The sequence below is a fragment of the Scyliorhinus canicula genome, chromosome 13, assembly GCF_902713615.1.
Source record: "Scyliorhinus canicula chromosome 13, sScyCan1.1, whole genome shotgun sequence".
Lineage (NCBI taxonomy): Eukaryota > Metazoa > Chordata > Chondrichthyes > Carcharhiniformes > Scyliorhinidae > Scyliorhinus > Scyliorhinus canicula.
Window position 1 is genome coordinate 2,276,627 of NC_052158.1, and position 12,724 is coordinate 2,289,350.

At 52.3% G+C, this 12,724-nt stretch overlaps 1 protein-coding gene across 1 annotated transcript in view; it reads right to left on the bottom strand.

Moving 5' to 3' along the window:
• Nucleotides 1-1,301: 1,301 nt before the first annotated feature.
• vars1 (valyl-tRNA synthetase 1) overlaps nucleotides 1,302-12,724 on the bottom strand; it is a 71,642-nt gene continuing 60,219 nt past the window's right edge. The window contains exons 22-25 of the mRNA XM_038816946.1: nucleotides 10,394-10,451; nucleotides 8,987-9,159; nucleotides 8,085-8,234; nucleotides 1,302-2,001 (exon numbers count right to left, since the gene is read on the bottom strand). Coding sequence (XP_038672874.1) covers nucleotides 1,933-2,001; nucleotides 8,085-8,234; nucleotides 8,987-9,159; nucleotides 10,394-10,451 — 450 coding nt within the window. The 3' untranslated portion in view covers nucleotides 1,302-1,932. The remainder of the gene's footprint in view (nucleotides 2,002-8,084; nucleotides 8,235-8,986; nucleotides 9,160-10,393; nucleotides 10,452-12,724) is intronic.

A 12,724-nucleotide genomic window follows, 5' to 3' on the forward strand; every position in this document is an offset into this window, starting at 1 on the left:
CAGTGGGTCAGACACTGTCCTTTCCCCCTCTGGGACTGGGTGGGACAGTGGGTCAGACACTGTCCTTTCCCCCTCTCTGGCCTCAGACATCAACAGCAAAACAGAAGAGGACTGAAGGCTGAATAAACACAAGACAAGGGTTCCTAACGAAACAAGAAACTTTATTTAAACACTATCACCGTGACAGATTTGAGCCGGAACGATAAGAAATCGTATGGAGATGGAGAGTTGGGAGCGGAGAGAATTGAACTGGGGTGGGAGTACGCGGGGAGAAATGAGTTAAATAGGTTTTGTAGCTAATAGATCGACACTTCCCGAGCAGGACAAGGCTCGAAGTACAGGATAACAGGAGGTCGGTTAGATACCGTTCTGATTCAGCCACTGTGACAGCTCCATCAGAGAGAATATTCCCGCTGCTCAATCTCTCGCTGCCAGTCAGCTAACCGCCTGACCATACCTGGTGTGGCAGGATATCTCCATCTCCTCCCTACCCCGCCATGGCCAGCCAGACTGTGCCAGGGGCCGGGTAGCGATGGGGCGGGGAGGGGAGAATCTCGAAACGTAAACCTGAGAGTTCATTCCTTACAGCAACAAGGTCATTTTGAACAACCCCGTGAAACCCTTCGGAAATCCCACGGAGACATAGTTAACCAAAGCGAGTGTGGGGTTGGGGGCGCGACTATCTCAGCCCATTACCCTACTTACCCGCAGTTACAGCTCATTTACAAAGTCCAATAAACTCCAAACTAACTAACACTCTAACCCTCCCCCCCGCGTTACACACACACACACAGGGGCACACACACACACAGGGGCACACACACACACAGGGGCACACACACACACAGGGGCACACACACACACAGGGGCACACACACACACAGGGGCACACACACGGGCACACACACACACAGGGGCACACACACACACAGGGGCACACGTACACACGGGCACAGACACACAGGGGCACACGCACACATACACACAGGGGAACTCACACACACATAGACAAATGCCACACATACAGGGGAAATGCCACAGACACACACTGGAGCAGATGCACACACACACTGGGGCAGATGCACACACACAGGGGCACACGCACACAGACATACAAGGGCACACACAAATACAGGGGTACACGCGCACACATATAGCGGCACACACCACACACACGGGCACAGGGGGTACATGCACACACACAGGGGCGCACACACACACACAGGGGCGCACACACACACAGGGGCACACACACACACACAGGGGCACACACACACACACAGGGGCACACACACACACACAGGGGCACACACACACACACAGGGGCACACACACACACACAGGGGCGCACACACACAGGGGCGCACACACACACACAGGACGCATGTACACAGAGGGACAGGGACATACACATGTGCGCAGAGGCATATGTATCATAGGGGCGTACACGCAAGCACACACACGGGGCATGCACACAGGAGCACACAAACACACCTGGAAACACACACATGCACACGCACAGAGTGAGTGAGTGAATGCTCGGATGGGAGAATGTAAGTGTGAATAAATGTGTGGGTGAGTGTGTGTGCGTGCACGTGTTGAACTTCCCACTCTGTGGCAGGTGCTGAAACATCAGGGGAGAAAGTCCCAGACTGAGTAGGAATGGCAGGCGTTCCCTCCCAGGCTGGGACCTGAAAATATCCGGGGCCCAGGGTGGGCGTGCAAGAGCAGGAAGCGATCGGTGAGCAGCACGGGGCGAGCGGATACACTTAACCTAACATAGCCCACAAACCAACCCCACCCCACCCAAAGGGGAGTGCAGCACGCACCCTGCGACCACGAACGCAGCCTCGCACCAGCACCATCTCTCGCACCCTCACTCGCTGGAAGTGGTCCAGGTCAATCCCACCCGAGGCTCCTTCCAATAACACGTCAGATCAGCTTCTCAAAGGTCTTGATGCCATCTTCCACCTTCTGCAGTTCCGTCTCGATTTGCTTTAACTGTGGAACCAAAGACAGCAGATTCCAGTGAAAATCGACAGGGAGCGGGGAAATGCGCAACGAGCCCCACCACACGGGGAGGTGAGAACCGCTGCTTTCACGGGGAACTTAGGAGGACGCCATTCAGCCCCCTCCAGTCTGTTGCTCCATTTGAAATGAAAATCGCTTATTGTCAGGAGTAGGCTTCAAATGAAGTTACTGTGAAAAGCCCCTAGTCGCCACATTCCGGCACCTGTTCGGGGAGGCTGGTACGGGAATCGAACCGTGCTGCTGGCCAGCGTTGGGCTGCTTTCAAAGCCAGCGATCTATCCTGGCTGATCCGAGACCCAACCTCATAGACCCACCTTTGGCCCCTTTCATACGTTTAGTTAACGGAAAGTTAATCACTCGCAGATTTAGATTGACGAGAATAGTTCCCGGGATGAGAAACTTCAGTGATGAGAGATTGGAGAAGTTGGGGGTGTTCTCCTGGGAGAGAAAGAGGCTGAGAGGAGATTTGATCGAGATGTTCAAACTCATGAGGGGGCTGGACGGGCTCGACTGGGAGAAGTGGAGCAACTGTTCCCAATGGTGGAAGGATGGGGAACGAGAGGGCGGAGATTTAAAGAAGATACCTGGGATCACCCCCCCCCCCCCCCCCCCCCCCCCCCCACCTGGAGGTTCCCCTCCAAGTCACTCCCCATCCCGACTGGGAAATATATCGGCCGTTCCTTCAGTGTCGCCGGGTCCAAATCCTGGAGCTCCCTCCCTAACAGCACGGTGGGTGTACCTACACCTCAGGGACTGCAGCGGCTTCAAGACGGCAGCTCTGTACCATCTTGTCAAGGGGCAATTAGGGATGGGCAATAAATGCTGGTCTGGCCAGTGAGCCCCAGGTACATGGTGGAAATGAACCAAAAAAGGGTAATTGGCAAAAGAAGCAATAGTGATTTGATGAAATCGCTCTTCGCACAGCGAGTGGTTAGGGTCTGGAATGCACTGTCAGACAGCGCGGTGGAGGCAGGTTCACACAGCGAGTGGCTCGGGCCTGGAATGCACTGTCAGACAGCGCGGTGGAGGCAGGTTCACACAGCGAGTGGTTAGGGTCTGGAATGCACTGTCAGACAGCGCGGTGGAGGCAGGTTCACACAGCGAGTGGTTAGGGTCTGGAATGCACTGTCTGACAGCGCGGTGGAGGCAGGTTCAATCGAGGATGTGATTGCACTGGAGGGGGTGCAGAGGAGCTTCACCAGGATGTTGCCTGGGATGGAACGTTTAAGTTATGGAGAGGGGTTGGATAGGCTTGGGATGTTTTCTCTGGAGCAGAGAAGTGTGAGGGGCGGCCTGATTGAGGTGGACAAGATTTGGAGGGGCGTGGACAGGGTGGATAAGGGAGAACGGCACAAAGTACATTGCTCATTCGGAAAGTTCGCGCAGGTTGATGGGCCAAATGGCCTCCATATGATAAAAGTACCCGTGGTCCCAGCATCAAAGTTGTCTTTTAGAGGGAATTCGAAAAACATCTAAAAGGTAATCACTGAGTCAAAAATATTTATATTTGAACGGTTTAATGACAGACAACAGTCCGGGCAGCAAACGATCGAGGGGGTTAGGTGGGGTTACAGTGAATAGCCGGTAGAGTGGGCCTAGGTATCATAGAATCATAGAATTTACAGTGCAGAAGGAGGCTATTCGGCCCATCGAGTCTGCACCGGCCCTTGGAACGAGCACCCTATTTAAGCCCACACCTCCACCCTATCCCCATAACCCAGTAACCCCCACCCAACACTAAGGCCAATTTTGGACACTAAAGGCAATTGATCACGGCCAATCCACCCAACCCGACATCTTTGGACTGTGGGAGGAAACCGGAGCACCCGGAGGAAACCCACGCACACACGGGGAGAACGTTCAGACTCTGCACAGTGACCCAAGCCGGGAATCAAACCTGGGACCCTGAAGCTGTGAAGCAATCGTGCTAACCACTATGCCAGGGATGCTCTTTCAGAGGGCTGGTACGAAGGGCTGAATGGCCTCCTTCTGCACTGTAGGAATTGTATTTGACGGACTGTCTGTCCGTCTATTGCAGCTACATTCATGGCCGGGTGTCCCTGGAGGGCAATTAGGAATGGGCAATAAATGCAGGCCCAGCCAGCGACGCCCAAGTCCCTGTACGTCAATGACAAAAGGATTTGGACCCGGCGACACTGAAGGAACGGCCGATATATTTCCCAGTCAGGATGGGGAGTGACTTGGAGGGGAACCTCCAGGTGGAGGGGTGATCCCAGGTATCTGCTGCTCTTGTCCTTCTAGATGGTGGTGGCCGTGGGTTTGGAAGGTGCTGCCTGAGGAGCCTCGGTCAGTTCCTGCAGTGAATCTGTCCAGCCCCCCCCACTTCATGATTTTGAACATCTCCCCTCAACTCCACAGAATCCCTTCAGTGCAGAAGGAGGCCATTCGGCCCATCGAGCCTGCGCCGATCTCCTCTCAGCCCTTCTTCTCTCCAAGGAGAACAGGCCCAAACTCTCCAACCGATCCTCATCACTGAAGTTTCCCGTCCACGGAACCATCATGTTAAATCTTTTCTGCACATTTCCCCGAAGGCCTCACATCTTTCTCGGGCCCAGATCCAGACGGAGTTTCTCAGTCAAGGCCAAGGCCTAGTGGGTTTTTTTTTTTAAGGTTCACGGAAACCCTGCCTCCTGCTGGAGAGATACCGGGATTGCTGTCCGTTTCCTGCCCACAGTAAGAGATGGACAATGGGGATGCAGGGTTCGAGGAGAGAGAGAGATGGGGACGCAGACTATAACCTCAGAGTTAGTACGTCTCTGATTCCCATCCCATGGAGCAGCTGAGGATTCCTGGTTTCCAATACGGTGACAAACTATTCTCGCAGAGGTGATGTATTTTGGAAGATCCAATTCAAGAGCGGACTATACAGTCAATGGAAGAGTCCTGGGAAAATTGATGGATAGAGAGATCTGGGAGTTCAAGTCCATTGTACCCTGAAGGTGGCAACGCAGGTCGATAGAGTGGTCAAGAAGGCATACAGCATGCTTGCCTTCATCGGACGGGGTATTGAGTACAAGAGTTGGCAGGTCATGTTACAGTTGTATAGGGCTTTGGTTAGGCCACATTTGGAATACTGCGTGCAGTTCTGGGCGCCACATTACCAGAAGGATGTGGATGTTTTAGAGAGGGTGCAGAGGAGGTTCACCAGGATGTTGCCTGGTATGGAGGGTGCTAGCTATGAAGAAAGGTTGAGTAGATTAAGATTGTTTTCGTTGGAAAGACGAAGGTTGAGGGGAGACCTGATTGAGGTCGACAAAATTATGAGAGGTATGGACAGGGTGGATAGCAACAAACTTTTTCCAAGAGTGGGGGTGTCAATTACAAGAGGTCACGATTTCAAGGTGAGAGGAGGAAGGTTTAAGGGAGATGTGCGTGGAAAGTTTTTTACGCAGAGGGTGGTGGGTGCCTGGAACGCTTTGCCAGCGGAGGTGGTAGAGGCGGGTACAATAGCATCATTTAAGATGCATCTGGACAGATATATGAACGGGCGGGAACAGAGGGAAGTAGATCCTTGGAAACTAGGCAACAGGTTTAGATAGAGGATCTGGATCGGCGCAGGCTGGGAGGGCCGAAGGGCCTGTTCCTGTGCTGTAATTTTCTTTGTTCTTTTCACAGAGGAGGTTAAGGAGCTGGGAGAGGCCCTGCACTTTGAGTTGATGGGTTTTATGTTGCTCCATTTTAAAGTAGCAGAGTTTTCTTCAGACCTTGGCCGTGGATTAGGCCGAGAATAAAGCATCCTCTAAATTATCCCATCAAACACTCCCAGGACAGGTACAGCACGGGGTTAGATACAGAGTAAAGCTCCCTCTACACTGTCCCCATCAAACACTCCCAGGACAGGTACAGCACGGGGTTAGATACAGAGTAAAGCTCCCTCTACACTGTCCCCATCAAACACTCCCAGGACAGGTACAGCACGGGGTTAGATACAGAGTAAAGCTCCCTTTACACTGTCCCCATCAAACACTCCCAGGACAGGTACAGCATGGGGTTAGATACAGAGTAAAGCTCCCTCTACACTGTCCCCATCAAACACTCCCAGGACAGGTACAGCATGGGGTTAGATACAGAGTAAAGCTCCCTCTACACTGTCCCAATCAAACACTCCCAGGACAGGTACAGCACGGGGTTAGATACAGAGTAAAGCTCCCTCTACACTGTCCCAATCAAACACTCCCAGGACAGGTACAGCACGGGGTTAGATACAGAGTAAAGCTCCCTTTACACTGTCCCCATCAAACACTCCCAGGACAGGTACAGCATGGGGTTAGATACAGAGTAAAGCTCCCTCTACACTGTCCCCATCAAACACTCCCAGGACAGGTACAACAGGGGTTAGATACAGAGTAAAGCTCCCTCTACACTGTCCCCATCAAACACTCCCAGGACAGGTACAACAGGGGTTAGATACAGAGTAAAACTCCCTCTATACTGTCCTCATCAAACACTCACAGGACAGGTAAAGCACGGGGTTAAATACAGAGCAAAGCTCCCTCTACACTGTCCCCATCAAACACTCCCAGGACAGGTACAGCACGGGGTTAAATACAGATAAAGCTCCCTCTACTATCCCCATCAAACACTCCCAGGACAGGTACAGCACGGAGTTAGATACAGAGTAAAGCTCCCTCTACACTGTCCCCATCAAACACTCCCAGGACAGGTACAGCATGGGGTTAGATACAGAGTAAAGCTCCCTCTACACTGTCCCCATCAAACACTCCCAGGACAGGTACAGCATGGGGTTAGATACAGAGTAAAGCTCCCTCTACACTGTCCCAATCAAACACTCCCAGGACAGGTACAGCACGGGGTTAGATACAGAGTAAAGCTCCCTCTACACTGTCCCAATCAAACACTCCCAGGACAGGTACAGCACGGGGTTAGATACAGAGTAAAGCTCCCTTTACACTGTCCCCATCAAACACTCCCAGGACAGGTACAGCATGGGGTTAGATACAGAGTAAAGCTCCCTCTACACTGTCCCCATCAAACACTCCCAGGACAGGTACAACAGGGGTTAGATACAGAGTAAAGCTCCCTCTACACTGTCCCCATCAAACACTCCCAGGACAGGTACAACAGGGGTTAGATACAGAGTAAAACTCCCTCTATACTGTCCTCATCAAACACTCACAGGACAGGTAAAGCACGGGGTTAAATACAGAGCAAAGCTCCCTCTACACTGTCCCCATCAAACACTCCCAGGACAGGTACAGCACGGGGTTAAATACAGATAAAGCTCCCTCTACTATCCCCATCAAACACTCCCAGGACAGGTACAGCACGGAGTTAGATACAGAGTAAAGCTCCCTCTACACTGTCCCCATCAAACACTCCCAGGACAGGTACAGCACGGGGTTAGATACAGAGTAAAGCTCCCTCTACACTGTCCCCATCAAACACTCCCAGGACAGGTACAGCACGGAGTTAGATACAGAGTAAAGCTCCCTCTACACTGTCCCCATCAAACACTCCCAGGACAGGTACAGCACGGGATGAGATACAGAGTAAAGCTCCCTCTACACTGTTCCCATCAAACACTCCCAGGACAGGTACAGCACGGGGTTAAATACAGAGTAAAGCTCCCTCTACACTGTCCCCATCAAACACTCCCAGGACAGGTACAGCACGGGGTTAGATACAGAGTAAAGCTCCCTCTACACTGTCCCCATCAAACACTCCCAGGACAGGTACAGCACGGGGTTAGATACAGAGTAAAGCTCCCTCTACACTGTCCCCATCAAACACTCCCAGGACAGGTACAGCACGGGGTTAGATACAGAGTAAAGCTCCCTCTACACTGTCCCCATCAAACACTCCCAGGACAGGTACAGCACGGGGTTAGATACAGAGTAAAGCTCCCTCTACACTGTCCCCATCAAACACTCCCAGGACAGGTACAGCACGGGGTTAGATACAGAGTAAAGCTCCCGCTACACTGTCCCCATCAAACACTCCCAGGACAGGTACAGCACGGGGTTAGATACAGAGTAAAGCTCCCTTCTGTACCATTGTTTCAGTCTCTTTACCTTTTCCGAATCCATCTCCTGGATTTTCTGAGGCACTTTGGTCTGGTAATCCGTTTTGGTGAGTTTCTCCCTGAGCTTCGCGACCTGTTTCTGTACATCGCTCTGCTTGTTCCTGAGTTTCAAGACTTCTTTTTCAGCATCTATCAGGCCCTGTAAAAAGAAAAATCAACCGGTTTGGATCATGAAGCAGTGGCAAATCGTCATTGCAAAGCTGCCTGAAAGCACAGAGCTGGGAACAGCTGCCGGGGGAGGAGGAATTTGACGGAAGTTGGAGGGGGACTCGAGCTGAGGTTGTGTGGGAGAATTGGGCGGAGGGGGCGATTGGGGGGGGGGGGGGGGGGGGGGGGGAGAGAAAGACACCCAGTGGTGGGTTTGGAGGGGAGACTGAGGAGAAAGGTGGAGGTTCAATTCATGCCGAGGTTTGTGGCGGGGGGGTTAAAGAACTCCTGGAGAGGATGGGGTGGCGGAAGACTCAGTGGCGAGGAGGAAAAAATTGCTCAAAGCAACAAGCCAAGTTCGCTGTGACCGTTACCACTTTCCAGCGGTCAAGCCCAGAGTTAACATGCCGCCCACCCCCTGAACCCCCCCCCCTCTGGAATTGTCAACCGTGGCTCTATGGGGAGCACACTCGAGTCCAGAGTGTAAATGTGGCGCGCTGAAGCCCCGTTTGCAGGCCCGATTTCAGAATCCCGACTGGCGCTCAACCGAAACGGGCCAGGAAACGCGGCCTTTCTCGGGATTTCCACCTGCCTGGAAAATGAAATCTCCCAGAATGCTACTGCTTCCTTCCCGATGAGACACATCGTCTTGTAAAGCTAACAATCGTGGCAAGAATGGGGATTCGCAGTTGGTGGGGGACAGAGCTACGGGATTTAGTCTGTGCCCAGGCCCGTCACACTTACCTTCAGCATTAGGTGGACGGTGCACCGGTCAGAGGCGATGGCCAAGGCACAGCCGGCTGGGCATTCCTCGTGCACCAGGATGCTCACCGACTTGGAGGACGACAGGGTCTGGATGTAGGAGGAGAACATGTTGACCAGGGCAGCCGTGTTCTCGTCCGAGCACGTCAGGTAGCCTGCGGGAGAAGGCGAGAGGGGGAACAGAGGTCAGAGAGCCACGGGCCTTGGCAAGAGGGGGCGGGGAAAGTTAACAAAAGGAGTGGCAGGGATACAGACGTCAAGACGCCACAGAGTAAATCCAATTCTCAGCGTGTTTTATAAAGTTGCAACAGTCATGCGGTTTTGTTCCATCGTGTCTGCGCTGGCCATCAAACACGTATCTACGCTCATCCCATTGCCCAGCACTTGATCCGCAGATTGCGCCCTGTGGAATATCAAGTGCTCGTCTAAATACTACTGAAAGGAACGGAGGAGCCAATTTGTGGACAGGAAGGTCCCACCAACAACAGCGGCAGTCGTTCAGCAACTATTAATATGGCTGTACTTAAAGGGGGAGCTGGGTTGATTTAAGCGTTCTACCATGTGATGTGGTGGTTTTGCCCGTGTGGGAGGGTGCCTTGTTCGATCATTTCAGAGGGCAGTTAAGAGTTAACCATATTGCTGTGGGTCGGGAGTCAAATACACTCGGGAAGCTCGACACCATCCAGGCCAAAGCCGCCCCGCTTGATTGGCGTCCCTTCCACAAACATTCCCCCCCCCCCCCCCCCGATGGGCAGTGTCAGCCGTGTGCACCATCGACAAGATTCACTGCAGGAACTGACCGAGGCTCCTCAGGCAGCACCTTCCAAACCCACGGCCACCACCATCTAGAAGGACAAGAGCAGCAGATACCTGGGATCACCCCCCCACCTGGAGGTTCCCCTCCAAGTCACTCCCCATCCTGACTGGGAAATATATCGGCCGTTCCTTCAGTCTCGTCAAATCCTGGAGCTCCCTCCCTAACAGCACGGTGGGTGTACCTACACCCCAGGGACTGCAGCGGCTTCAAGACGGCAGCTCAGCCACCACCTTGTCAAGGGGCAATTAGGGACGGACAATAACTGCTGGTCTTGTAGGTGGTGGACAGGCTTTGTGGAGTCACGAGGAGAGTTACTCGGCGCAGGATTGCTGGCGTCTGACCTGCCCTGGTAGCCAGTGTTTATATGGCTGGTCCAGTTCAGTTTCTGGTCAATGGTAACCCCCAGGATGGGGTTCCACACGGGGGGAGGGAACAGGAAGAGAATAGGCTGATGGGGTGAGGTCGACTGGCAGGGCAGGCGGAGCATAAATCTCGGCACGGAGCGGTTGAGTCAAGTGGCCCTATTTCTGTGCTGTACACAGCAATTGAATCCATGCAATTAGCCAAGTCGCCTGTCTTCCGTTTCGAGGTGTGGGTTGAGGAAAAGGTGTTGCTGAAGACTCCCTGCATCTGAGGGGAAGCCATGTAAGGACATGAGAGAAAGGAACAATCCAGGCAAATGCGAGGTGATGCATTTTGGAAGATCTAATTCAAGAGCGGACTATATGGTCAATAGAAGGGTCCTGGGGAAAATTGATGTGCAGAGAGATCTGGGAGTTCAGGTAACATTGTACCCTGTGGCAACGCAGGTGGATAGAGTGGTCAAGAAGGAATACAGCATGCTTGCCTTCATCGGACGGGGTATTGAGTACAAGAGTCGGCAGGTCATGTTACAGTTGTATCAGACTTTGGTTAGGCCACATTTGGAATACTGCGTGCAGTTCTGGTCGCCACATTACCAGAAGGATGTGGATGCCTTGGAGAGGGTGCAGAGGAGGTTCACCAGGCTGTTGCCTGGTATGGAGGGTGCTAGCTATGGAGAAAGGTTGAGTAGATTAGGATTGTTTTCGTTGGAAAGACGGAGGTTGAGGGGGGACCTGATTGAGGTCTACAAAATTATGGGAGGTATGGACAGGGTGGATAGCAACAAACTTTTTCCAAGAGTGGGGGGGTGTCAATTACAAGGGGTCACGATTTCAAGGTGAGAGGGGGAAAGTTTAAGGGAGATGTGCGTGGAAAGTTTTTTACGCAGAGGGTGGTGGGTGCCTGGAATGCTTTGCCAGCGGAGGTGGTAGAGGCGGGTACGATAGCATCATTTAAGATGCATCTGGACAGATATATGAACGGGCGGGGAACAGAGGCAAGTAGACGTTGGAAAATAGGCAACAGGTTTAGATAAAGGATTTGGATCGGCGCAGGCTGGGAGGGCCGAAGGGCCTGTTCCTGTGCTGTAATTTTCTTTGTCCTGTTCTTTAAGGTTATTTCTGAAAAAAAGAAACATCCTGTCGAAGTTTTTCGTCTCACACCGATCAGGACAAATGCAAGAATACCAGATTTCAAAGGGAGCAACAATTTACATGCACGAGAAAAGGGTGTTGATTGGTTGGCAAGTCATTCCCGATTGGTCAAGGTGTTGCCATGGAGAATTCACCAGGGAATTGTTGCCTCCCTTGTTTGACTTAAGAGAAAGGGTTGGGGTCGGAATTGGAGTTAGTCGACCGGGATCGCAGTCGATACATGGGAAGTTCTTGCTGCTGATGGGAGTGCCTGGGGAGAAGCAGTCAGAGAGAAGGATCCCTTTCTGCGGGCAGCACGGTGGTTAGCACTGCTGCCTCACAGCGCCGGGAATCCAAGATCAATTCTGGGCTTGGGTCACTGTCTGTGCGGAGTCTGCACGTTCTCCCCATGTCTGGGTTTCCTCCGGGTGCTCCAGTTTTCTCCCACAGTCCAAAGATGTCCAGGTTAGGTGGATTGGCCGTGATAAATTGCCCCTTTATGTCCAAAGATGTGTAGGTTAGGTGGTGTGTCACGGATAGGCTGGGGATGTGGGCTGAGGTTCTTCCAGAGGGTCGGTGCAGACTGGATGGGCCAAAGTGCCTCTTTCTGTAGGGATTCTACGGATTCCAAGGAAGGGTGGGGACAAAACAGAGACAAAGAAACTCCCAGATGGCAGAAAAGGGCAGAAGGCAAATAAAACGTCGACCTCGCGTTAACGGCATTCGTCTGTGGAGCTGCGGGAGGGATAAGCTACTCATGAATCGGCCTCTGCAGCCACAACAGACAATGTCCAATCCAGAAGTGACATAGAGTACTTATAAAGAGAGACTGCTGAGACATGGGGGTCGCAGCTAGAAGGCAGACAGGTGCAACACTGCATCTGTTAATAAATCTATTATCAAGGAAAATATTACCACAGTTCACCCACTGTCTGGGGATTGAATTCATGTCGAGAGGGCGAGAATACAAGACCAGGGATGTACTTCTGAGGCTGTATAAGGCTCTGGTCAGGCCCCATTTGGAGTATTGTGAGCAGTTTTGGACCCCATATCTAAGGAAGGGTGTGCTGGCCTTGGAAAGGGTCCAGAGGAGGTTCACAAGAATGATCCCTGGAATGAAGAACTTGTCGGATGAGGAACGGTTGAGGACTCTGGGTCTGTAATCGTTGGAGTTTAGAAGGATGAGGGGGGATCTTATTGAAACGTACAGGATACTGCGAGGCCTGGATAGAGTGGACGTGGAGAGAATGTTTCCACTTGTAGGAAAAACTAGAACCAAAGCACACCATCTCAGACTAAAGGGATGACCCAACATAGACAGGAAATATACCGTAAATGGCAAAACTCTTTGAATTAGACAGTCAGAGAGATCTGGGCGTGCAGGGCCACAGATCTTTGAAGGTGGCA